General features: G+C 42.6%; 1 protein-coding gene across 1 annotated transcript in view; it reads left to right on the forward strand.

Annotated features, from left to right (window-relative positions):
* The window catches only part of thsd7aa (thrombospondin, type I, domain containing 7Aa), a gene marked incomplete at both ends in the record, with an annotated part of 204,039 nt that overhangs the window by 167,253 nt on the left and 8,907 nt on the right, over window positions 1–27,879 (forward strand). Inside the window, 7 exons of the mRNA XM_084080528.1 lie at window positions 4,824–4,969; window positions 7,186–7,372; window positions 11,780–11,953; window positions 13,003–13,098; window positions 20,594–20,676; window positions 24,858–25,074; window positions 25,713–25,800. Coding sequence (XP_083936654.1) covers window positions 4,824–4,969; window positions 7,186–7,372; window positions 11,780–11,953; window positions 13,003–13,098; window positions 20,594–20,676; window positions 24,858–25,074; window positions 25,713–25,800 — 991 coding nt within the window. The remainder of the gene's footprint in view (window positions 1–4,823; window positions 4,970–7,185; window positions 7,373–11,779; window positions 11,954–13,002; window positions 13,099–20,593; window positions 20,677–24,857; window positions 25,075–25,712; window positions 25,801–27,879) is intronic.

Raw genomic sequence — 27,879 nt, forward strand, 5'->3', positions numbered from 1 at the left:
GGTTAGGGTTAGGCATAGTTTCTGTGAGGTTAGGGTTAGGCATAGTTTCTGTGAGGTTAGGGTTAGGGTTAGGCATAGTTTCTGTGAGGTTAGGGTTAGGCGTAGTTTCTGTGAGGTTAGTGTTAGGGTTAGGGTTAGGCATAGTTGTTGTGAGGTTTAGGTTAGGGTTAGGCATAGTTGTTGTGAGGTTAGTGTTAGGGTTAGGGTTAGGCATAGTTGTTGTGAGGTTTAGGCATATAATCACGCCCACCTGGGCAAAACACCAAAGAATGAGGCAGTCCCGGATTGATTGAGGCTAGTCTCCAGCCTGGGTTCATAGATAATTGTAACAGTGTGTGTGTACAGCATATGTTCTCCAGCCAATCTCTGAGCATGACAGCTGGCATAGGCTTCCCTGGCACACCCACCCTTCCTCTTCCTTGGCCCACCCACCCACCGTTCGCTGGCACACCCACCCTTTCCCCGGCCCACCCACCCTTCCCCATGTGCATGCGGAATTTGTCTGAGGATTTAAACCTCTCCATGGGGGGAGGCAGCCTTGGCAAAAACAACACTTCCATGGATGGATTTCATTGATGTTATCCGTTATGCCTGCAGCGCACGCGCGTGTGCGTGTGTGTCTGTGTGTGTGTGTAGCCTAGTTGTCAGAGAAAATGTTGTCACAGTACGTTTTGCAAAGTATCCCAAAAATGTTGCATGTGAACATGGTCCGCAGGTGAGAACCATTTCATACTAACAAACCATAAACCTAAACATTGAAATGCAACGTACCTAAAAACGTGACGTTTTTGTGGTCCAGAAACGTTGCCATTGAACGTTTCTGGAAAAAAAACAAGTTCAATGACAACGTTTCCTCTGGCGATAGGGTTGGTGTGTGTGTGTGTGATGGGGATTTGGCGTGGCATCCTTGAATGAATATTAGCAGACTACTAGACGTGCGTATACACGCCGTTACCTGGTGTATAATCGTTGTTTTCTGGCGACCGTTCGTTCGGTCGGACGGGCAGCGCATGAGTCATGCCCCCTCCCCCCGCGGGCCACACAGACCGGCTGACATGCAGACATTCTGTTAATTAATAGACAGATAAAACAAAAGACCGACTCGGCGGAGAGAAACTTCTGCTTGGAATACGATGGAGCTAATCGTCTGTGTGTGAGACGGCCATGACCTTTTTAACAAAATGACTCAAGTGTGTCAAGCGGTTTGGGCAGAGGCCAGCGTATGAGACATTAAATAAATGACATGAATGGAACGTTCTGCCCTTTAGGTCCATTCTCTCACATGACTGGACACGGAAAGGAAATAAAGGGCTGGAATCACACACAGACGTGGCTCTCTATGAATATGAAATGCACACGAGTCAGATTCCTTTTGAGGGCATCATGCATGCATGGCTGGAGTTACAAGTCTCAATTAATACATTAAGACCGGGAACGCATATCTGTGTGTCATTTTTTGATTTCTTTGACTATTCAAAAATAGCAGATCTACAAGCTCAAAAAGCACCGTGAAAATATATGCAAATCTTTGAATAAATATATTTTTATAGCGAACATTTGTAACTCAAAACTTCAAAATCCTAACTTTTGTTTTTTGTTGAAAAAAACATGTTGCTAAATAATATCAGTGGTCCTCAAACTTCAAGGACCCCCAAAATGATATGTATTTGTTTCGCGGACCCCCCCATCTCAAAATGTTTTGTTCCAGGGACCCTCAGAAGCAAAGGTTTGAGTTTGAGAATGTATTAAAATATTTGCACACATTTTCATGATTTTTCAAAAATAGCAGATCTACAAGCTCATGAGCTTGTAGAGTATACTGTATATCTGCTATCTTTTGATTAGCCAAATAAATCTTAAAATGACACAGATGCGTTCCCGGTCTTAATGGGCTAACGCAGAAACATTTCAGCTGAAATGCGCTGCACACACACAGTGTTTGAAGTTTTTTTTTTGACTGTCTATGTATCGTTTAGTAAAAGCGGCACAACGGTGGAATATAATGTTTTAATTTGGGGCGAGGTAAAGGAGGAGTGTGGCAGGCAGAACGTCCTAGGAGACAGACGCTAATTAGTTTCCTTTCGACTCGTATCCCTTGGGGCCGACGTGTTAAATTACCGGGTGATTCTGGGTAAAAAAAGCAATCCTTCCTTTCCACCCCCTCGACAAGCGACAATCTACCTCGTTTTAATTTTTTAAAACAACAAAGATTCCATACATTATTCAGAAACGGCCCACGGCGGGCTCGTCGACGAGGAAGTGTTTCCAAAACGGCGGTGATGGGTGCGGTTTGGATGAAGTCATTTGAGGAGAGAGAGGAACAATGCAGCAGATCTTATTAACCCATTAAGAACGGGGAAATGTCTGTCATTTTTTGTTTATTTGGCTATTCAAAAATAGCAGATATACAAGCTCATAGCGTGGCTCCGAGTGCCGCACTATGAGCTTGTATATCTGCAATTTATTTTTTTAGTCTTGAAAATGTGTGAAAATCTTTGCATAAAGCGAACATTTTTAACTCAAAGCTTTGCTTCTGGGGGATTCTACAAATATCTTCTAATCATATTTTATTTAAAATTTATTTTAAACTCATGTTTCTATAATATCAGTGGTTCTCAAACTGTTTCATGTCAAGGACCCCCAAAATGATGTATATGGCCGCAGACCCCCCCATCTCAAAATATGTTGTTCCAGGGACCCCCAGAAGCACATATCGGAGTTAAAAATGTTCGCTCTAAAACATACAGTATATATTCAACGATTTGCACACATTTTCAGTTTTTTTTTCACCCAAAATAGCAGATCTACAAGCTCATAGCGCGGCACTCGGTGCCGCGCTATGAGCTTGTATATCTGCTATTTTTGAATAGCCAAAGAAATGTAGAAATGACACAGATGCGTTCCGGGTCTTAATGGGTTAAATTCAGATCAGACGGCCGGCTTCATTCCCGCTAAACCAGGTTACCTTGAAGTATTAGAGGAACCTGATCTGGATGAATTGCTAACCAAGGCCCCTCAGTGAGACACTTTGGTGTAGATTCAGGATGAATCATACAGTGAGGGAGTCCACAGCATCAATTTTAGGAAGATTCATGTGTTATATAATACCCATCCGCCCACCATTTGTAGGAAGAAACAGCGGTTTTCACAGCTAAAAAAAAAACGATACCTTGATTCTATCACAAGTCGACTCGATGTGACTATTTTCCTCATTTAAAAGCAATCCACCAGGCTCTTAACGCTGCTCTCTGGGGCTTAATTTGTATTGAATAAAACATTATATTTGCAGTGAAAGGGGGAAAACGGGGTAAGATGAGACACTTTTCACTCAAGTTGTCCTGGAAGGAAGAGCAATTTTGATAGCAGTAAAATGGAAACATCTACCCTTATGTCAGGATGTCTTTTGTCAATTGAAATGCTGAGGAAGCATCTATGACAAAGGGCCATAAAAATATGAAAAAAGTGGTTGTGTGGCTCAAAATACCCCATGTTTATACAGGGTATCTGCACATTTCTAGAGTGACGATTTAAGGACTTTTAAGACCTTTTTAAATACCTCTAACATGATGCTTTTTTAAACTACTTACTACATCAAAAGTAACCAACAAACTACAATTTAAAAACATGGTCAAACATCGTCAAATATTACCTAAGAAAGAGGCGAACATTGTGAAAATAGCCGATCTACAAGCTCACAACGCCTCGCATTGTGAGGCGTTGTGAGCTTGTAGATCGGCTATTTTCACAATATGTATTTGTTTATTGTTTATTTTAGATCCCCATTAGCCACAGCCGTGACTGTTCTTCCTGGGGCCAAACAGTACAATTAAAATAATTACAGTGCAATTAAAATATATAATTGACACGCAAAAAATAAAATATCAATTAAAGAAGCAATACAATTCCCATGGTGGACTATGCATGGCAGGGGCGTCCTCTTCCCTGAGCCAGGCCTAAACCCGACCGCATACCAACATCTGTGGAACTGAATGCCTCAACTCCTACGATTCAAAGTGCTTGTCAGTGTGGGGGGTCCCCAGTTCAAATGTGATTATCTTTGGGGGGTCCCCAGTTCAAAGATGATTATTTTTGGAAGGTCGCTGCCTGAAAAGTTTGGGAACCCTTGGAGTATGGAGAGGTGAGTTTTAAAACTCATTGCCTGCCATGGACGAGTTAACTCGTCAAATTCTGCTATGGCTCAGCCTGTCGACGACGAGCTTGGACACGTTTTTTTTTTTTTTGTTTGTTTTTCAAAGAGAACCAGAGATAACACAATCCGAAGATTTCCTGCTCCATTCACTTCCTGGTTAAAGTATTACTTAAAAATCCTGTATTTCAGCTCCTGTTTTTTTTTTGACTTAACAGCTATTTTTAACTGCATATAACAAGGGGTGGCCACCCTGGTTTCCACGGCAACGGGGTGGCATTTTCAATGTTAAATTCCAAAATGGCCGCCGTGTGAATATGGTCTATTATAGACGGGTTTCCTGTTAGTAAACATGAGAGGAATATGACCGCGCAGCTGCGGGGGGAAGCCTATGGGTGCGTTTGGAAATTACGCACCGGAGCACACTCGCCTATTAGTTTGTATTGGCCAGTGCGCTCACTGCCGCTCAGGGCTGTATTTTCGAACGCGCCTTTCACCCGGGCATGCGCAGATTGCGCATTCTGCTCTGTGATGACGTCGCGCGGAAATCCGTCTATTGGGCATGTACATGTATTCCACAGTTTGGGAGACGATGTCCTCTGTTGACGTCCCTCATCATCAGTCACTCATTGTCTCCATGGTGTGTCTTCATCATGTCTCTCTCTGTCCTGTCCAGGCAAGCTGTGGCGCCAGAGGTTGGTGGTCCAGGCCCCCCAGGGGGACGGCAGGCCGTGCCCCTCCCAGATGGAGCAGTGGAAACCCTGTCCCGTCAGACCCTGCTACCGATGGCGCTACGAGGCCTGGTCCCTGTGCCGCTCCGAGGTGAGTCCCAAGTCCAACGCTATATATAACCTGCACGGCTCCATAGACCAGTGGGTTTACAACTTTGTTTTCATTTCAAGTTTAATATGCATGAGCGGAAAAATGCACACACCTCACATGTCTTGGAGTTAACCTATTAAGACTGGGAAAGCACATGTCATTTTTAGATTTACGTGGCTATCAAAAAATAGCAGATATACAAGCTCATAGCACGGCACCTAGTGCCGTGCTATGAGCTTGTATATCTGCTATTTTGGGGGAAAATCATTTGAACATTTGTGCAAATCTTTGAATATATATATTTTTTTTTTAAGCAAATATTTTTTACTCAAATCTTTGCTTCTGGGGGATTCTTTAATGTCCTTTTTTTTTCGCTGAAAAAACGTAGGTTTCTATATCAGTGGTTCTCAAACTTTTTCATGTCAAGGACCCCCAAAATTATATGTATTTGGCCGCGGACCCCCATCTCAAAATATGTTGTTCCAGGGAGACCCCCCAGAAGCAAAGATTTGAGTTAAAGATGTTCGCTTGAAAAAAATAAAGATTTGCACACACTTTCACGATTTTTCCAAAAATAGCAGATCTACAGCTAGCTTATTTTTGAATAGCCAAAGACATGTAAAAAATTACACAGATGCTTTCCCTGTCCTAATAGATTAAATAACCACTCCAAGTTTTCCAGTGTAGCAGCTTTGTTCCAGTAGTTTATCGGCCCCTCGCTGACGTGGTCTTTCACAGTTCATTCCAGGTTCTCCTCATCTCTTCCTCACTGTTCTCCCCGTTAGACGATCCGCATCCCTTTGAGGGGCTTAAGTTAAATCCAACATCTCTCTATCTCTCTCTACCTCTCTCTCTCTCTCTCTCTCTCTCTCTCAGAATGCACCAGTGCATGTCTTGACACGGTGCTAAACTTCCTAGTGAGGGAATGTTGACACCTTTGTTCTCTGCATTTTGCTTCCTTCTTCACTCTGTTCTCTGACAGCGCACGCACGCACACACACACACACACACACACACACACACACACACACACACACACACACACACACACACACACACACACACACACACACACACACACACACACACACACACACACACACACACACACACACTGCTGCTTATCAGCAGTCTGACAGACAAAAGCAACCAAAACTATAGACAAATTGGGTTAGAGGTCCTGACAGGATGAACCCAGGTCCTGACAGGACGTCCCAGGCCCTTCATTATATGTACAGAGTAGGACAACGGGGGGGGAGAATTTAGCCATGTTTATCTCCTATGTCAAACTTGGACGATTTTTCGGAAATGAATGCCCTACTACTTCATTGTACAAGAGTGTCGCCCAATAAGTAGCGAAAACAGCTGATTTCCATATGTCAGCTTTTATGTTTTTTTGTCTTTTTGTTTTATTTTGTCATGCAAGAGTGTCACACAAAACTTGTGAAAATAGCCGATCTTACGAGTTCACAAAACGTCACATTAAAGTAATGCTAGGTAACTTTTTCAATAAAACTAAAGTTAAATTGTATATCTTTTGTGAGTGGCAAATGTTTCACAACACCCACTCCATGAATTTCACCCCCGAAAGCCTTTTATTTATATATTTTCTATTGAACGCTGTCCCGCGAAAATGACGTCATCTGTCCGGAAAATGGAAGCAGAAATGCAACGGTTTCCTGTTTGGCCAGGAACTACTGCACCGGTTTCCTGTTTGGCCAGGAACTACCGCGCTAATAACAAAAGGAAACTCACGCTGATTTTAAGAGATTGTATGATTTGAAGAATGAAAAAAAAACAGAAAAAGAAAACACAGCTCATGGTAACTAAAGCTCCACTGGCTAAGAGAAACTATCCACAGATCGTATAAAACAATTAAAAGAACGCTTTTTGAAACACTTCCGTCTTCCGGTGAAAACGAATGGAATTCTGGGTAACGCAGTAATAAACAAACATCCTGCAGTGACGGTAATGACCAGCAGAGGCTGCTAAAAATCGTTTTTTTTTTTTATTTGCACTGTACAACTTTAAGTGTTTACCGTTTTTTATAAATATTCAACCAATGAAAAGTATTAACACGAGCTTGTGACTAAATAATAACTGAATTGTATCCATTGGAACACAGCTTTACCATGTTGTGAAAAGTAACAGTTTTGGACATGTGTGTAAGGTTTGGGCCTGACAGCAACGTGTGTCGTCTTGTCTCTCTCCACCAGGGGGCGCGCTGCGGCGAGGGCCTGCGTTACCGCAACGTGTCGTGCTTCGTGTCGGACGGCTCGGGGGCGGGGAAGGGGGCGGGGCAGTCGAGCCTGGTGGAGGAGGAGCTATGTGGAGACCTGGAGCCCTCTGTGGACGGAGACAAGAACATCATCCTGGAGGAGACATGCACCGTGCCCTGTCCAGGTACACGCACGCACGCACGCACAGTGGTGTAAAGTCACTAAGTATTTTTACTCAAGTACTGTACTTAAAGGTAGGGTAAGTGATATTTTTGGTTAAAACAAAAAGTATTTTGTTAAAAGGTTAAAGCACTATATTCTGATAGTAATCATTGCTATAGAGTGCTTGTTCAGTAACAGGAGTCTCCCCGTCTCTCCAGCTCTTTAATAAACAGAAAATACATTTTTCGGTAGGTGTCAAAATCTCAGCCAATCAGGAGAAAGTACCAATTTTTAAGCTTAATTTTTATAGTGTATCCAGTTCCAATTTTGCCTGCTCATTTCTATGTGTCATCACTTCCAATTTCACTTGTTTAATCTATATCCTGATTGAGCTCTCTATCCTGATTGGATAAAATTGGAAATGAAACTGAAACTGAAACGAAAATGCATTTTCTGTTTTATAAAGAGCTGGAGAGACATGGAGACTCCTTATATGGACAGGACACTCTATAGTAAAAAGCACTATCAGAACATATACCAATTTTGCAATTATTTGAATAATTGCAAATCACTTACCCTACCTTTAAGTACAATTTTGAGGTATTTTGACTTTACTGGATTATTGCCAATTTTCGATACTTTTACTTCTACTCCACTACATCTCAGATGCAACTATTGTACTTTTACTCCACTACAACTATTTGAAAGGTTTAGTTACTAGTTACTTTGTAGATTTTGATTACTATTACAAAACAAACATTAACCTCTTCAGCCCTCTAAATATATATAATTTGGCTATTTGAAAATAGCAGATCTACAAGCTCACAACGCGTCGCGATGCGACGCGTTGTGAGCTTGTAGATCTGCTATTTTCAAAAGAGTTCTATACATTTTGAACACTTGAAATGGGACATTTCTGCATAATGACTACTTCAAAGTACTTTTGGTACTTCATAGTCCATATGGATGCCAATACGTATATACTTTTTTTTATTTTTTATATTCATTCATTTTATATTTGATTTTATATCACATTTATTTCACAAATTAGGGGCCAAATACAGTAAAAAAAAAAAAATACACTTAAGGGCAAGGCCCAATATTTCTACACAAACCAATTTACAAACCAAAACTGTCCAAAAAGTCATTATGGACATATCAAGTTGGAACGGGTAAATTTAGGTCTGATAAAGTGATGTATACTTAACAATCATGTATTATTATTTCCGACCATTTTCCTATAAGCATATATGTATTATTTTTGTTTTATTAAAACAGAAAAACAGCCAGTGTAACATGGTGGTGCCCACAGGGTTTAGGTGCCCTCTGGACCCTGTATCCCTGGCCGGGTCAGCAGTAGGAACTCTTGTCAGTGAACTCTGTGGTCCTTTGGTACTGATAGTAACTGAGACTGGCTTCCTGCACCAAGGGGTCACGACCTTTGTTCAGCTTCACACCACTAGCATTATTTACAACATTCCTCAAGGACCGCCCACTCCCCCACAACAATATACTGTATGTATGCAGTGATGTAAAGTAACTAAGTACAGTACTTCTAGTACCTCAAAAGTACTTTTATTAGTATTCCCAATCGTCAGTACTTTTACTTCTACTCCGCTACATCTCAGAGGCAAATATTGTACTTTTACTCCACTACAATTATTTGAAAACTTGTTACTAGTTACTTTACTTGTTGATTATTATTACAAAACATACAGCTGATCTACAAGCTCACAATGTGTCACGATGCGATGCATTGTGCATGGATAGCCAGTGGGGTCCATGGATAGCCAGTGGTCCATGGATAGCCAGTGGTCCATGGATAGCCAGTGGTCCATGGATAGCCAGTGGTCCATGGATAGCCAGTGGTCCATGGAACACTTGTTATCCATGGACCACTGGTTGACAAACCCTCTCTGCAGCGTGTAAAATGAGCGTGGAACATACATGTGATGTGACCTCCATTCTGCTGCACTGTGGCTCAACCCTGCCTGCTATAAACATCCATCTAGCCAGAGATAATGCTATAAATATTGACATTTACTGTAGATACAGTGTATGTCCAATGTAGTGCTGTGGGTTAGCTCTGATTACTGCTATATATATATATATATATATATATATATATATATATATATATATATATATATAAATCTATTATACGGCAATAATATTGACTTGTTGCTTTGTGAGGAGGTGACCCCATTGGGCGAGGGAGAAGGTCATTACACTGTGAATTCACCAGAGTTGTAAATCTATGTGAGATCTGAAACGCCCCAGGTCTTTACAGTATACTGCTTCTCAAAGTGGATCTACAAGCTCTGCAAACGCATTGCATCATGATTCGTGACACATTGTGAGCTTGTAGATCGTCTTTTGTGTGACGCTGTAGAAGGCCTATGATCAAGTAGGACGTTCATTTGCAAAAAAAAACACAAAACTGTAAAACGTGGAGATAAAGAGGTTTCTGCCCGACAGCAACAATGTGCAATAGAGCTACAGAACGATTTATTTTCTCACCTATGCCACCTTTTTATCAGCCTTCCTTTCACTTAAGCACCAGCAGCATCATGATGGGATCATGTGTGAAAAGTGTTGTATTTTTACCAGAGCTGCTGTTTGCCTCCCGCACTGTGCTCTGACACACTGGGGCTATTCTGGTCTCATTCTGGTTTAACCCATTCAATCCAGGAACGCATCAGTGTCATTTTAAGATTGATTTGGCTATTAAAAAAGAATAGCTGATCTACAAGCTCACTCGCTTGTAGATGCGCGCATGCGTGCGTGGGTGTGCGTGCATGTATGCCCGTGCATGCCTTTGTGTGTCCCTCCCACCTGTCTATCTGTCCATTTTCAGACATACTGTAAAAACAACAGAAAGAAACTGCCTCTTTCTCTCTCATATTCCTGATTGTCAGCTTGAGGTTTTATAGGATTGTGAGCCTGATGATTAATTAATGTGTGAGATGTGTTCACATCCAGCCGACCCACACTCATCCATCTGACCTATTTAATACAGCAGAACAGTCCTGCTGCGGGCAAACACACAGTCATGGAAACATAGAGAGGGAAATCATTTGAGGAGGAGGTTTTAAAAAAAAACGTGTGACCCTTTCTGAGGATAACGGGGGCTTCTCTGAATCGACCACCATGCACTCAGTGTCAGCACACAGTGGTAGAAAAAAGGACTCACATGTTGTACTCAAGTAAAAGCATCAATACTGCAAAGTAAAAATACTCTGTTACAAGTACAAGTCCGGAATTCTAAATTGACTTGAGTAAAAGTACAAAAGTATTGCTATCAAAATGTACTTAGGCTAAAGAAAAAAAGTTAAAATACTCATTATGCAGAATGTCCCGTTTCACAAGTTGTCAAATGTATAAAATGTATACAAATCTTTTGAAAATAGCAGATCTACAAGCTCACAATGCGTCGCATTGTGAGCTTGTAGATCGGCTATTTTCAAATGGCCGAAATGTATACAGAGCTGAAGTGGTTAATGTATTTTTTTGTAATAATAATCAAAATCTACAAAGTAACTAGCAACTAAAGTTGTCAAACAATTGTAGTGGAGTAAAAGTACAATATTTGCCACTGAAATGTAGTGGAGTAGAAGTAAAAGTATTGGCAATTGGAAGTAAAGTAAAAACAAAAGTACAGTACTTGTGTACAGTACTTGAGTACATGTACTTAGTTATTTTACACCACTGTCAGTACGTATGGAGTATGGAGTGATGGCGGCAGCCATTTGAATCGATATCCATAAAACATTCATACAACTGGCTGAGAAGAATCACTTGAAGGATATGAACCACATGTTTTATTTTTTCATACTTGAATTCATACTGTGTAACTTGTTCCCTTTCACTGCACTATTTATATATATTTTTCCCCACAATAAGAATATTAATAACCATTGAGATTATGTTGAGATGTTGTATTCTTAACTCCCTCTGACTCCACATCTTCACATTAATCCAGTATTTCTGATTATTTCAGGGCTGAGCTGAGCGTGTATGAACTTTTGACTCAGGGGGCAAATGTTGGTGTAATTTGTAAATTGACAAATTTACCCAAACTTTTTTGGGTGAAATACATTCCTTTTTTATTTATCGATTTCACAGATCGTTTTAATACTATGTGTGATGTTTTTCCTTTATTTTTGACGTGGACTTTATTTGATGGCCTTCCTGCCCTGGCATTTGGCCTTTGTGCCCTCAAAGAGATTTGAATGCCAAAAGCCAAGTGGCCTTGTGCCTAGAATGACAAAATTCCAAAATATGACAGAGCATAAATTAGGCATTACTGTACTGTATGTTGACAGAATGAAAAATGGATTTTAATAATTGGTATATTGTGTGTGTGTGTGTGTGTGTGTGTGTGTGTGTGTGTGTGTGTGTGTGTGTGTGTGTGTGTGTGTGTGTGTAGGCGAGTGCTATCTGACGGACTGGACGGGCTGGAGCCCCTGCCAGCTGAGCTGTGTCGGGGGGGATGACCTCGGGTTCGGGTCGGTCCAGGTCAGGTCCAGAGCCGTGGTGGCCCAGGACCCTGAGAACCTCCTGCTGTGTCCGGAGCAGGAGTGGGAGGCCAGACCCTGTACAGGTCTGTCTGACGCACACAGAGCGACACGTTTTCAATGTCACGTTCATTGCGTTGCTGCCGGGCGTTAACCCATTAAGACCTGGAACTTCATCATTTTTAGATTTAAGCTAAAAAAGCATTATTTTACACTTTGGGCTATTCAAAAATAGCAGATCTACAAGCTCGTAGCGCGGCACAGAGTGCCGCGCTACGAGCTTGTAGATCTGCTATTTTTTTTAAATCGTGAAAATGTGTGCAAATCTTGAATATATATATATTTTTAAAGCGAACATTTTTTACTCAAAATCTTTGCTTCTGGGGGGGTCCCTGGAACAAAATATTTTGATGGGGGTCCGCGGCCAAATACATATAATTTTGGGGGTCCTTGACATGAAAAAGATTGAGCACCACTGATACAGAAACATACGTTTTTCAGAATACTGTTGAGATTTGTAGAATCGGCTTCAGGTCTCAATGGGTTAACACAGCGATTTGACTGTACCTTTAAAAAATCATGGAATATTCTCCGCTACCCCCCACTCACGGAGATCACCTCATTACACGCACGGGGGCCCAAACAAGATGTCCGGGCGCAATCCTCCATTCCAGAGCTATGGCCAGTTGAATGTGGCTTGTTTTTGCCAAAAACAACAGAAAACAGAGACATTTGTACTCCCAGGACTCACTGATGGTCATTTGAATGAGTCCTACTAAGTTTTAATTTTTTTCCCCCAAAAACTGATACCGAAATGTTCAGATATTACATTTGTATGCTATTATCGGCTGATAATATCAGGAGCCTATACAATGTAATGTATTGGTGCTATATGGAATTTATTGGACTATGTATTTGTATTTTGTGCTGCAGGACCACATTGGAAACAAGTGTTTTATTATGCTTGTATGTGCATATCCTGGGTTTAAGTTATATTGTGTTTACTCATATTTATTTTACCAAAATCAAATCAAACCAAGGTGTCTGACAGCCACACCATACATTAGTGTCATATCTCATATATATCTCACTATAAGCCTTGTAATCCATGTCCATGTGTGGTGTGTCTCCGCAGAGGGCCAGTGTTATGAATACAGATGGATGACAGGGCCGTGGAGAGCTGCGTCTCGCCTGGTGTTCTGTCAACGCTCAGACGGACTAAATGTCACAGGTAGGCCTGTCGCTATTATTACATCATCATCTAATCACAATTATTTGAGATCATCACAATTATTTTATAATCGTCATAAAAATGTTCACACGTTTTCAAAAATTAAAAATAGCAGATCTACAAGCTTACAACGCGTCACAAAGAAAAAAGAAAAAATCACACACGCATTGTAAGCGTGTGTGATATGAAATGTGAGCTTACAATTATCACAGCAATCATTAATCATATTCAAGGGCTTTTGGAGAGAAATGACACAGACTCCATAGAGCCCTGCAGAGGGGAGCTGTGTGTCTGTGTCCACCTGATGCTGGTTAATGTTACTGTGCATACATCAAGCCAATTATGTTTCTGCACTCATTTTCGGTTTCGGACAATAAGTTTCCTTTTGGTCCTAAAAAAAATGCGGTTTATCAATTATCAATGAATCGATTAATCGATCGATAAGGTTATGAACTAACAATTAATGAATCGATCGATCATTTGCATCCCTAGCACCAGTCCATGACACCACACTAAATGTCACAGGTACCATCACACCCACACTAAATGTCACAGGTACCATCACACCACACTAAATGTCACAGGTACCATCACACCACACTAAATGTCACAGGTACCATCACACCACAGTAAATGTCACAGGTACCATCACACCACACTAAATGTCACAGGTACCATCACACCACACTAAATGTCACAGGTACCATCACACCACGCTAAATGTCACAGGTACCATCACACCACACTAAATGTCACAGGTACCATCACACCACACTAAATGTCACAGGTACCATCACACCACAGTAAATGTCACAGGTACCATCACACCACACTAAATGTCACAGGTACCATCACAGCCATGTTAACCTGACTGATAACATGCCTCTCCACTATTCCCTCCCAGCACTCCTCCACAGACAGACTATATTTAACCCTCTGACATCCCATAATATATAAAAACCTCCAGGCTGGAGTGAGCTTTCATCCAAGTGTGGAATGCAGAATATTTTTTGTTGTAAAAGTAGTAATACCGTTACAAGTAAACGATACAAGTAAAACGTCCTGAATAGTATAGCTTGCAAATCGTCTATTTTCCACTAGCCCGGGTATAAAATAAAAGAGGGCTTAAGTGCTTAACGTATATAATCTAAATCTAATAAGTAACATGTAACTAGAAGATGTCATGGCGGGGGCCATAGATAGTGTGGATGTGGTTTATTTAAAACCCTGTCTCGTGTCTCCTACACCGGAGTGTTGGAAAGCCGCTGGGATTGCTTCTCCCCGAGACACTCCCTGCATGTTCTCTCTCCTTCCCTGTTCCCTGCTCCCTGTCAGCCCCCGAGGAGGAGACGAGACCCTCTAATCCATGACAGCGTGTTAATCCCGCCGTCCATCAACACGTCACGCTGAAGCCTAATATATGCTCCGTCCAACCATAGTGTCACACACACACACATAGAGAATAGAGAATAGCCAAGCTCACACCAGCTTGTGATTTAGATCTCTTTCCTCCATCACACGTCATATTGAGGCTCAGCCCCCCCCCCCCCCCTGCTCCTGTTACTCGAACCCTACCGTATAGCCCTATCCCTATTCTGGGGCCGAACATTCAGACAAAAATAGCAGATCTACAAGCTCTAGAACATGTCGCAATGTGACATGTTGTTGTGAGTTTGTTAAGATGGTCTATTTTGGGCAAAGAGATTTGGTGTAGAGAGAAATAATAGTGGTGGATCTAGTACACAGTCCTGGGCATATTTAGAATAGCCTGTCTGGAGCAATGAACCACTGAAACCCTCTATTATTAGTAAAGTAATACTTACTTCACTGAGGTCGACTCCAGTGTTGATTATGACAGCAAATGTTGCTTTATTTTTAGTCATAGTCTTTTGAATAAAATTCCATTTAGTTTTAGTCATATTTTAGTCATCGGAAAAGTTTAAGTTTTTGTCTAGTTTTAGTCGACTAAATAGCATAAGATTATAGTCGACTAAATCTACAGTTGATTTAGTCGACTAAAGTGTACTGTATGTTGCCAGTGCCTTGATGTCATCGTAATGGCTGATTTTAAACGTGGTTGCATGCTGAAAATAGCCGATCTACAAGCGTTGTGAGCTTGTATATCTGCTATTTTCAGAGCGTAACACCCACACGGCGCAACCAAACATAAAATGACCCCCCACTACATCAAATATGTTCGCTGAAAATAGCCTATCAATGAACTTGGAGATTTTCTGTGAATGTTCTCCCCAGAAACGGGATGCTGTAGGGTTCATGTGGTTAAATCGATCTGACGATCAGAATACCTGCTTCTACTTACAGTGTGTTCGTGTACCCAAACAACATGTTGTATATCTATCTGTGCTGCACGGTGAGCACGCATGGCTTTATTAAGTGTTGTTTTTAATAAGCCAGTAATGAATGTCTGGGGAGCTTCCCGCTCCAGATGGCTGGCTGTTCTCCAAGGTTTCGCTTTGATCGGCAGTTCGCCCGTTACACGAGTTTCCTTCGCCGAAACGCCTTGTACGGTGATTCCCACCTCACATGAATATTCATCGTTGGCTCGCTCTCGGAGCACGTCACCTCATGAATATTCAAACACTTCTGATAAATTGCCGGGGTTTAACTCATTAAGACCGGGAACGCATCTGTGTCATTTTAAGATTGATTTGGGCTATTCAAAAATAGCAGATCTACAAGCTCATAGCGAGGCACTGAGTGTCACACTATGAGCCTGTAGATCTGCTATTTATGTATTTTTTTAAGTTGTGAAAATGTGTGCAAAACATTTTAACTAATTTTTTTAACTCAAATCTTTGCTTCTGGGGGTCCCAGTCCAAATATATATAATTTTTGGGGTCCTTGACATGAAAAAGATTGAGAACCACTGATGTAGCAACAACATTTAAAAAAAACAAAAACTGTTAGGATTTAGAAGACATTTGTAGAATCCCCCAGAAGCAGAAGATTTGAGTTGAAAATGTTCGATTAAAAAAAAATATATATATATATATATTCAAAGATTTGCATATATTTTCATGATTTTTCTAAAATAGCAGATCTGCAAGCTCATAGTGTGGCACTCGGTGCCGTGCTATGAGCTTGTAGATCTGCTATTTTTGAACAGCCAAAGAAATCTAAGAATGACACACAGATGCGTTCCCGGGCTTAATGGGTTAATATTTTTGCAGACAGATGCATTATTTCCGTGCGTGAATGAATCCGCCTCGTGGCGGATCAATGTGTCCGACCTTCCGTTGGGAGTGATTTCCCTCATTACTCTAAAACGTCTCCTCTGCCTTTCCAACCCAACATAACCTTGGATGCAGTGTGCATTTTGACGACACATTTTGATTCCGTTTTAGTCATAGTCTTTTGAATACAATTCCATTTAGTTTTAGTCATATTTTAGTCAATTAAATCTACAGCTGATTTAGTCTACTAATTTTTTTTATTTTTATGGGGCAGGCCTTGATGGCATCATAATGCCTGATTTATACTCAGCTGTATGCCAAGAAATAGCCGATCTACAAGCTCCCAAGTGAGCTTGTAGATCGGCTATTTCCGGAGTGTAACACCCACACACAACCTAGCATAAAATTACTTGTCTTAGTTTATTGTTTATTTTAGATCCTCATCAGTCACTGCCTCAGCACTGACTATTCTTCCTGGGGTCAAACAGTACAATTAAAAACATTACAGTGCAATTAAAAAATATATAATTGACACGCACAAATAAAATAATTAAAGAACCAATGCAATTCCCATGAGGACTATGCATGGCAGGGGCGTCCTCTTCCCTGAGCCAGGCCTCAACCTGACCGCATACCAAAGTTCTACTGGATCTCTCCTCCACTAGTCTTAGTTCTACTGGATCTCTCCTCCACTAGTCTTAGTTCTACTGGATCTCTTCTCCACTAGTCTTAGTTCTACTGGATCTCTTCTCCACTAGTCTTAGTTCTACTGGATCTCTTCTCCACTAGCCTTAGTTCTACTGGATCTCTTCTCCACTAGTCTTAGTTCTACTGGATCTATTCTCCACTAGTCTTAGTTCTACTGGATCTCTTCTCCACTAGTCTTAGTTCTACTGGATCTCTTCTCCACTAGTCTTAGTTCTACTGGATCTCTTCTCCACTAGTCTTAGTTCTACTGGATCTCTTCTCCACTAGTCTTAGTTCTACTGGATCTCTTCTCCACTAGTCTTAGTTCTACTGGATCTCTTCTCCACTAGTCTTAGTTCTACTGGATCTCTTCTCCACTAGTCTTAGTTCTACTGGATCTCTTCTCCACTAGTCTTAGTTCTACTGGATCTCTTCTCCACTAGTCTTAGTTCTACTGGATCTCTTCTCCACTAGTCTTAGTTCTACTGCATCTCTCCTCCACTAGCCTTAGTTCTACTGGATCTCTTCTCCACTAGCCTTAGTTCTACTGGATCTCTTCTCCACTAGCCTTAGTTCTACTGGATCTCTTCTCCACTAGTCTTAGTTCTACTGGATCTCTACTCCACTAGCCTTAGTTCTACTGGATCTCTTCTCCACTAGTCTTAGTTCTACTGGATCTCTTCTCCACTAGCCTTAGTTCTACTGGATCTCTTCTCCACTAGTCTTAGTTCTACTGGATCTCTTCTCCACTAGTTTTAGTTCTACTGGATCTCTCCTCCGCTAGTCTTAGTTCTACTGGATCTCTTCTCCACTAGTCTTAGTTCTACTGGATCTCTTCTCCACTAGTCTTAGTTCTACTGGATCTATTCTCCACTAGTCTTAGTTCTACTGGATCTCTTCTCCACTAGTCTTAGTTCTACTGGATCTCTTCTCCACTAGTCTTAGTTCTACTGGATCTCTCCTCTTAGTTCTACTGGATCTCTTCTCCAGGGCACCGAAAAACAGCATTGTCTACAAGCTCACAACGTGTAGCAGCGCGACGCATTGTGAGTTTGCAGATAGTATAAACATAAATAGTATAAAAGTACACATCAGGCTTTAGGCTAGAGAGTATAGAGTCACGGGTGTGTTGTGGTTCGAGGGACACTTCGAAGGGGGTTCAAATAATCCTCAGACGACATTGGTTACTAAATTCATTTTAATAATGTATCATTTAAAAAGGCTTTGTTCCTCCATAGTGTTTATATCTAAATGTTTAAAAAGCCCTGATGGGGCTCTCTCAGGCCGAGGCACCTTGAATGAACTTCTTAAAGGTGCAGTAAGGGATTTTCTTTTGTTAAAGTAAGTGTTAAATAGCTCTATAATGTGATAGTCAATCATTGCTGTACTGTAGGGCAGGGGTGTCAAACTCCTGTTTTCAGGGCTGAAAGGGGTTCACTGCAGGCCCCTGGGCTCCCCAAAATTAGTTTTTAGCCGCCAACTCCCATCAAAATATGTTGTTCCAGGGACCCCCAGAAGCAAAGATTTGAGTTACAAAAGTAACAACAAATACAAATATTTGTCAAAAAAGAACAGATCTACAAGCTTGTAGCGCGGCACTGGGTGCCACGCTATGCACTTGTAGATCTGCTATTTTTGAATAGCCAAAGTATAAAATAATAGTTATAGCTCAAATCTAAAATGACACGGATGCGTTCCCGGATTGGATTCAGAATAGAATTTCAGTAAAAGTCGGAGCGCTAGTTAATGTCATGTTAATGTGATGAAGGCTTCAGTTACATTATCTCACACATAGTCGCTGCCGCATTGAAGCTGTACTCCCAGGGGGAATTCATCAGAGATGGCATGCTGGCCGGCCGCAGCCTGTAGGAGTACATATATAGTGACAAGTATCACCCTCCCCCCCCCCCCCAAAACACGGGCCAATGTGTGTTCGCATTGATAGACAGACGCTCAACAAAGCCCGGTTCGGATTCGAACCCACAACCTCCTCCGCGGTGGAGGATGGGCAGGGGGCTTTACCACTGCGCCAACCCGAGCGCCCTGTTCCTTTCTCTCTCTACTGGAAATGTTCTCTCTCCACTTGCTGATGTGTATCGATTGAGACCAGAGAGATTAAATATATATATATATTTTAAAGCAGCTCAGTAGGAGAAGATGACCTTTGTCTCTCTGCCTTTCAGCCACCTCCATTCCTCTGCACTGAGAGGACAATTGGATTCTCCCATATAGGCTTATATATCTCTGAAAAAAAGACAGACTGACTGGGGCGTGATGCTGCTATAGATTGGACCGCTAGATTGTTTTTTATATATTGTCACTGTCGGGTGGTGAATATGTTTACTAGAAACAGGTGGAAACCATGAATCTCCATATTTCATCCTTTTTCTGTTTTCATAAATTACGTTGTGACGTATCGTGAGCTTGAAGATCTGCTATTTATTTTTTTTGCAAAATTACCATTTTTGGACGTACCACTCGTCAGTGACTTTAAGACCGGGAACGCATCTGCAACATTTGTGGAAATTCCAATTTACAATTCCAATTTTTGGAATAATATATATGCTTCAAAGCGAACATTTTTAACTCTGTTACAACTCCTGGGGGTCCCTGGAACAAAATATTTTGAGATGGGGGGTCCACGGCCAAATACATATAATTTTGGGTTTGAAAACCACTGACATTATACAAGATATGTCTTTTTTTTAAACTGTTAGGATTTAGAACATACATTTGTAGAATCCCCCCAGAAGCAAAGATTTGAGTTAAAAATGTTCGCTTTAAAAATATATATATATTCTAAGATTGAGACATTTCACACATTTTTCCCCCAAAAAATAGCTCAAATAAATCTAAAAAATGACAGCGATGCGTTTGAATGGGTTAAAACGATGCAATGTTACACGATAATATTCACCTGGGAGAACACAGGAGCGCTGCCTTGGTATTTATCTAAGCTCTCAAGCGTGCGAACACGGTTCATGATGCAGTCAGTCTGCATGCTCTGAGCCTCGGTGCATGATGTGTCTGATAGAGCATGAATTCATACGACTGTCTGAATCTGTCAACCCCCCCCCCCCCCCCCCCACACACACACACTGAGCTAATTATGAAATGATTCCTACATCATAACAACAACAACAACACAGACAGGAGCATCACTGTGATAATGAGCTGAAGGTTCTGAACGAGAGAGAGAGAAGAATGGAAACAGACCACCACAAGGAGAGAGAGAGAGAGAGAGAGAGAGAGAGAGAGAGAGAGAGAGAGAGAGACACTTGGATTAATAGGATGTCTGTTATTGCCAAAGGCTACTCTTCCAGAAGTCCTGAGTTAAAAACATCACAATAAAAATATAAATCAAAAGCATAAAACATTAGAATATACGACTGGTATAGATATATAGATATATATATATATATATATATATATATATATATATATATATATATATATATATATATATATATATATGCTGGTTGGGTCTGCAGGCGGGGCTTAGACCACCAGCGCACGCACACACACACACACACACACACACACACACACACTCTAACACCAGCACACAAACACACACACACCTAACCTGACCTTTCCTCTTCGTTGCCCTACAGGTGGTTGCCCGGCGACGGCCAAGCCGATGTCAGACAGGTCATGTGACCCACCCTGCAACAAGCCCCGCTCCGTGTGCACTGAGGTGAGGGGGGAGGGGAGTGTGTGTGTGTGTGTGTGTGTGTGTGTGTGTGTGTGTGTGTGTGTGTGTGTGACTGTGTGTGTGACTGTGTGTGACTGTGTGTGTGTGTGTGTGTGTGTGTGTGTGTGTGTGTGTGTGTGTGTGTGTGTGTGTGTGTGTGTGTGTGTGTGTGTGTGTGTGTGTGTGACTGTGTGTGTGTGTGTGTGTGTGTGTGTCGGGGGGGGGGGAGACAGAGATGATAACTAATATGCAGTACTCACTTGGAAGCAACAGTACTGCATTAAAAGTCCCGCAGACACACACACACACACACACACACACACACACACACACACACACACACACACACACACACAGACACACTCACACACACACACACACACACACACTTCGTATTACTCTACATGTGAATAGTATGCATATATGTGAGTTTAATGTGCCAGTCTTATAAAGTACTTTATAAAGTCATTGGTTCTCAAAGTGGAGTCTGCTATTTTCTTTTTTATCTTGAAAATGTGTGCACATCTTTACATCTTTTTTTTTAACACAAATCTTTGCTTCTGGGGGGTCCCTGGCACAACACATTGTCAGGTGGGGGTCCGTGGCCACATATATATCAATGTGGGGGTCCTTGGCACGAAAAAGGTTTGAGAAGCACAGCTTTAAGTGGTCAGATGAGAGACGTTCAAGTGGGCAGTGGTCTATGAAAGGTTGTGAAGCACTGGGGTTAGAAACTAGAGGTTGACCTTCAGCAGTTGATGTTCTGCAGATGAACCCCCCCCCCCCCCCCCCACCACCCCCCTCTAGTAAAAAGAACCTAGTAAACATATTCATAAATAAACATGAACATGGTCAGTAGCAGCACATAAACCTTCAGTTCAGAGAGGACACACGTTCACACTTCTTTGATAGATTTGGCTCTCTTCACAATTACGCCTTTCGGGCAAATAAACCTCTTCTTCTTCAGAACTCTCTGATGGAATGCATGAAGCAAGCATTGATTTTATTTTATTTTTATTTTTGATGTGAGCCAAATAAAACGGTGGAGCATTTTTCCCATCTTGACTTTTTGATTTAGTTTGTATTAGTTCTGTAAAAAAAAAAGGAGGAAAAAAGTTGCACACTCCAGCTCCATACGCGGGGGATTTATTTGATTGACGTTCGGGCCTTTTGAACCTTCCTCAGGAGGAAGAATCAGAACGCTAGCAGAACACAATCTGCTACATTAAAAACTTTCCCTTATTTCTGTTTTTTCTCCCCACATAGTTTGAGCCTTTTCATCAGTTTTACTTATCTATAACACCACAGGTCCAACCTCGAGCCTTATGGGTCTGTAACTCTGAGAGTGTACACATGGGCCCTTGGGGGTCCTTGACATGGAAAAGTTGGAGCACCACTGATATAGCAACATACAGTACTGTTAGGATTCAGAAAACATTTTTAGATTATGTATTTGGCCCCAGAAGCAAAGATTTGAGTTACAAATGTTCGCTTTAAAAATACATGTATTTAAAGATTTGCACACATTTTCAAGATTTTTCAAAAATAGCAGATTTTAGCAGATCTACAAGCTCGTACCGCGGCACTCGGTGCCGCGGTACGAGCTTGTAGATCTGCTATTTTTGAACAGCCAAAGAAGGGCGTTTTGTTCCACATCGTGGTTTCAGAGCAGTAGAATGAGAACTTTCCCCATGTGTGTTCTAAATGTGGGAACCATGCAGATCATGATCACTCCCTCTGGAACCCACCATGTAAATCACTCTCATTTGTAAGCTGCACACTCTCAGAGTTATAGACCCCCATGAGTGTCCATTTTGGACCTCTGGGAGGTCCCCGAGCCCAATGTTGAAAACCAGCAGTGGTCTATAAAAAACCCTATAATACTTGTACCACGTGTAACCATGGTAACCATGTAGTCACGACCTGACGGCGGTGATGTGTGTGTGTGTGTGTGTGTGTGTGTGTGTGTGTGTGTGTGTGTGTGTGTGTGTGTGTGTGTGTGTGTGTGTGTGTGTGTGTGTGTGTGTGGGGGGTAATTTACTGCAGCTGTTATTTCTGAACTCACTGTTTGTGCCTCAGTGACACAAACAACAAAGGGTGTTTTTTCTCTGTAGTGGAGGGGGGGGGGGGGGTACTTTGATCTTTTACTAAAGTAAAAGTAGCCATACCACAATGTAGAAACACTCTCACAAGTAAAAGGCTAGGCCTGGCATGGCCGGACTAATATCACTGCCATCTGGGATCTCTGTGTGGAACCTGCATGTCCAAGGGTATATTAAAAAAACATCCTCTGGTGATAAACCGGCCAGACCAAATCTGCCGAGGGTGATTATTATTTTTTTGCAAAGGCAGATTTGTCTGGTTTCCAGGCTAGTAAAAGGCCTGTGTGGGGTAGAGTGGTAGCATTTGTTGACTCTAGACCAGTGGTTCTCAACCTTTTTACACCATTTCTTTGTCCTTTGTACCATCTCAGAAAATAGTTGGCTCTCCAAGTACCACCATTATGACTGATGTTAAAATCCAGTAGCGTAGCCTACACCTACCCCATCCTATTCACACAGTTCACACAGGGGGCAAATTAATTCCTAATAAATAATATATAAAAATATAAGAATATGTATTTTTAACAGTTGTCAGCCAAATCCATGCTGTACAAAATGGTAACAATACAAAACTGGCACTTTAACTCACACTCACAGCGCGTGCGCCGCTGCCACGATTATTTTAATTAGCCAAAGCTGATACAGAGGTTTTAATCATGGACTTGTAGACCAGTGGTTCCCAAACTAAGGGGGGTCCCTAAATGATTTTGGGGTGTCCGCCAGATGATTAGCTTAAAGGGTATATTTCACTTTCAAACATTTGTGGGGTCATTTTAACGTCTACTCAGGCTTTAGTGTTTCACCCCAGACAGTTTTTAAGTCGCTTGATTCAGTATTTATTCAGACATTTGATATTCATTTTATCAGACATGTGACCCAAACGTGGTCGTGTTATGTTTGGGAACCAGAGCAGTAGGGGGGTGGAGCCCAGTAGGGGGGGTGGAGCCCAGGTGGTTCGGTGACCAATAGCCTTTCTTCCTTTGTTCCGCCACACCCCACTGTGTCTGCAGCACGCCACTGGTTGCATTGTGGGTATTTGTCTGGGAGCTATTACAGCCAATAGGAGACTCCCCGCAGAGAGCCTGCAGGCGAGAGAGAGACAGGTGTGGGAGATTAGAGAGACAGAGAGAGTGAGAGTGAGAGAGAGAGAGAGGGGGGAGACAGAGATAGAGACAAGAGAGGTGTGTGTGTGTGTGTGTGTGTGTGTGTGGGCGCACGGATGGGATTAAGTCGACCCTGGGGTTTCACATAAACGCATCATCTCAAAGCAAATATGAAAGGAAGGGAGAGAGAGAGAGAGAGAGAGAGAGAGAGAGAGAGAGAGAGAGAGAGAGAGAGAGAGAGAGAAAACTGAACTGAACTCAAAGAAAGCAATTACTTAGACCAGTACTTCTCAAAGTGCAGTCCGGGGATTCGAAGGGGGGTCCCCAGCTAAATCATTGATAATTATGCACCAAATGGACCCTTACAGGTCTGTAACCCTCTGAGAGAGAATAAAAATACAAATGTGAATCTCAGAGTTATGGGGGTTGGCCTATAATTCATAGCAAATCGGGGGTCCTTGAAATTTAAAAGAAACGTAAATGATGCAAAGCTATGAACACATCTTGACGATTGGGGGTCGTCTGTGTGACATAAAGTATCTGCTCAGTAGGTACTCATTGTGCAAAATGTCCCATTTCACACGTTTTCAAATGTATAAAATGTATACAAATCATTTGAAAATAGCAGATCTACAAGCTCACAATGCGTCGCATCGCGACGCATTGTGAGCTTGTAGATCTGCTATTTTCAAATGGCAGAAATGTACATAGGGCTGAAGTGGTTAATGCGTGTTATGTAATAATAATCAAAATCTACAAGTATCTAGTAACTTAAGTTTTCAAATAATTGTAGTGGAGTAAAAGTACAATATTTGCCTCCGAGATGTAGTGGAGTAGAAGTAAAAGTATTGACATGTGGACACACTCCAGTGAAGTAGAAGTACCTCACAATTGTACTTAAGTACAGTACTTGAGTAAATAGTTACTTTCCACCACTGAGCGCATTAACACTAAACGTCCTGCATGTGGTTGTTTTCAGACGGGCGTGTGCGGCTGTGAGGACGGCTACACGGAGGTCATGACCTCGGACGGCGTGCTGGACCAGTGCACGGTCATCCCGGTGCTGGAGATCCCCACGGCGGGGGACAACCGCGCCGACGTCAAGACCATCCGGGGGGCCTTCAACCCCACCCAGCCGGCCTCTAGCGCCCCCGGCAGGGCAGGACGCACGTGGTTCCTCCAGCCCTTTAGTCCAGGTAAAACCAGGCAGCGCTTAAACTTAAAGACACAGACGCACTTCACCCTGTTTTCAACCTTATCTCTTCTTATAACTGATCCTCAGTGCTGGCAAAAGTACTTAAGCTACTTAAGTAAAAAGTATCAATGCTGCAATGTAGAGGTACTTTTCTACATTGCATTGAATTCAACATTTGCTTGAGTAAAAGTACAAATGTATTAGTATCAAAATGTACTTAAAGTACCAAAAGTAAAAGTGCTGAAATGTTTGAAAACAGCAGATCTACAACCTCACAACGCGTCGCATTGCGACGCGTTGTGAGCTTGTAGATCGGCTGTTTTCAAATAGCCTAGGTATAAAGTACGGTTGATGTGTCTGTGCGTGCGTGCGTGCTCTTTTGAAAGGCCCACCATCATTTTACTGAATTCATAAACCATAGTTCATGCAAAAAAAAAAGGAGGAAACATGATGACATATTTGGGGGGATTCCACATGAAACACGTGTGCGGCATGGTGGAGCTATACTGCCCTCTTCAGGGCAGAGAGGGAAATGCACACAGCTGAACCGCTCTTATAACTGTGGTTGTGTAACAGTATTCTCTCTCTCTCTCTCCCTCTCTCCCTCCCCCCCCTCTCTCTCGTTCTCTCTCTCTCCAGATGGGAAGCTGAAGACGTGGGTGTACGGTGTGGCAGCGGGGGCGTTCGTCCTGCTCGTCTTCATCGTGTCCATGACGTACCTAGCATGGTAAGACACCGCCTGTCTCTCACCTCGCTACCTGTCTCTCTCTCTCTCCGGTCTCATCTGTTAAATCTTTTCCCACTGTCCATCCCTTTCTTTCTTTCATTCATTCATTTATTCATTCATTTATTCATTCATCTTTGTTTGTATTTCTATTTTGACTTCTCTCATCATTTGCATCTTCATTTTCTTTTCTTCCCCGTGTCCTTTCCTTGCCTCCTATCTCCTCGCTGACCTGTGGTCCAGTAGTTTGTGTTGTAGTCGGCTGTCCAGCAGCCCAAACTCCTCCCCTTCCTCCTCCTCCTGTAGCCAGGTAGTTTACTGGACAGAACGTGGTGACCACACCGTGGCGTTGTCCTACGTCTGCCCCGACTGTCAGGAGCAAGACACACAACAACACCACCTAACCCAAGAACTACTAATACAACATCAACAACAACAACAACACGAGATGCAAGAACACGAACAAGAACATCAACACCTGTTGATACAACACCAACAACAGCAAGAGATACCGATACACCGCCACCAGCAGTCACACCAACCAGAACAACAACTAGAACACCTAAATGATCTTCCATCACCGTCTCCGTTGCCATCACAACAACATCGTTTAACGTCCCCTCCTCCGTTGCCATCACAACAACATCGTTTAACGTCCCCTCCTCCGTTGCCATCACAACAACATTGTCTACCATCCCCTCCTCCGTGGCCGTCACAGCCAGAATATTTCACAGCGTTGTATTCGTCCTGTACGTCACAGCATCAACTACGTCCTTTACCGTCGCCGCCGTTGCCGTCACCACCACCTCCTCTACACTGTGACAGTACTCGTTGCTCACAACAAGAACTACTGCATATTCCGTCCCCGCCTCCGTCACCGCCGCCACAACAGGAGGACACGCCCCTTCCGTCGCCGCCAGACATATGTGACGTTCCATCACCCCTGCCCCCTCCACTGCGCTATGAAACCTTCATTACGTAGTTTAAGGTCGTGTGGTCTGACCAAGCCCCCAGAACCCAGAGGTTGCATTGAAGCGCATTGGACATGCTGGTCATTCATAGGTACTGCAGCTTAAAAAACGGCCTGGGGCCACTGTAACAAACGAGCGAAAATGGTTTCGACCAATGGGCTCGACTCACGAGCTTGCGCATGGAGGTGACGCAAAACGTGTCACAGAAGCCCCAAATAGGCCCCGCCTATTTGCGGCACCCTCTCTATTCTTTTTTTTTTAACTCTATGGGTCTAACGGGGGGGGTAAACGCAGCCTTGGGAACAAACGGTTCCCGAGCCATGTGGCCCATAGGGGGCAGGAGCCTATCTCCTGTTCCTGTAGCCTGAGGCGGCTTGACGTACGAGTACACCCCCCCTGGACATGACGCTAGTACTGTATGTCACACAACAGGAACTTACTCCCCCCAATCCAAGCCATGATGCTGAGTGCCAAGCAGGGAGGCATTGGGTCTCAAGGGGGGGGGGACCGATCTCAAGGGGGGGGGACACTCTAACCACAATGCCACTGAGCTGGTGGGCTCTTCCATGCCACCCTCCATTTAGGAGGGTGGGGGTGGGCTCTTCCATGCCACCCCCCGTGTTGGTTGGTTGTCTAAACATCGTGCCATACAAAGTGCCTGTCACATCATTAACAAGGAAAGATGCCTGGAGGTGAGCGCTGCATTACCTTACAAAACCACTAGGTGACCCTCGAGTTGTGTAGTTTGTAGAACATTTCTGTTATAGAGAAATCCCACCTAGATTAGTAGCCTGGATTAGTGATGTGTCGTTCATGATTGATTCGTTCAAAAGAACAAGTTCATTTGGCATGAACGTGAACGAGCTCGTTCACTTTCTGAAACTGTTACGTTCACTGGCGACGTAAAAAAAACGCTCCCGCGATGGTGTTTTACACACATTATAAAACATACATTAACCACTTTAGCCCTACTTTATACATACTGTAGGCTATTTGAAAATAGCGGATCGACAAGCTCACAACGCGTCGCATCGCGACGCGTTGTGAGCTTGTAGATCGGCTATTTTCAAATATGTTAGTACTTTTACTTTTGGTACTTTAAGTGTACATT

The sequence above is a fragment of the Gymnoscopelus microlampas genome, assembly GCF_963454915.1.
Source record: "Gymnoscopelus microlampas genome assembly, chromosome: 15".
In the NCBI taxonomy this organism is placed as follows: Eukaryota; Metazoa; Chordata; class Actinopteri; order Myctophiformes; family Myctophidae; genus Gymnoscopelus; species Gymnoscopelus microlampas.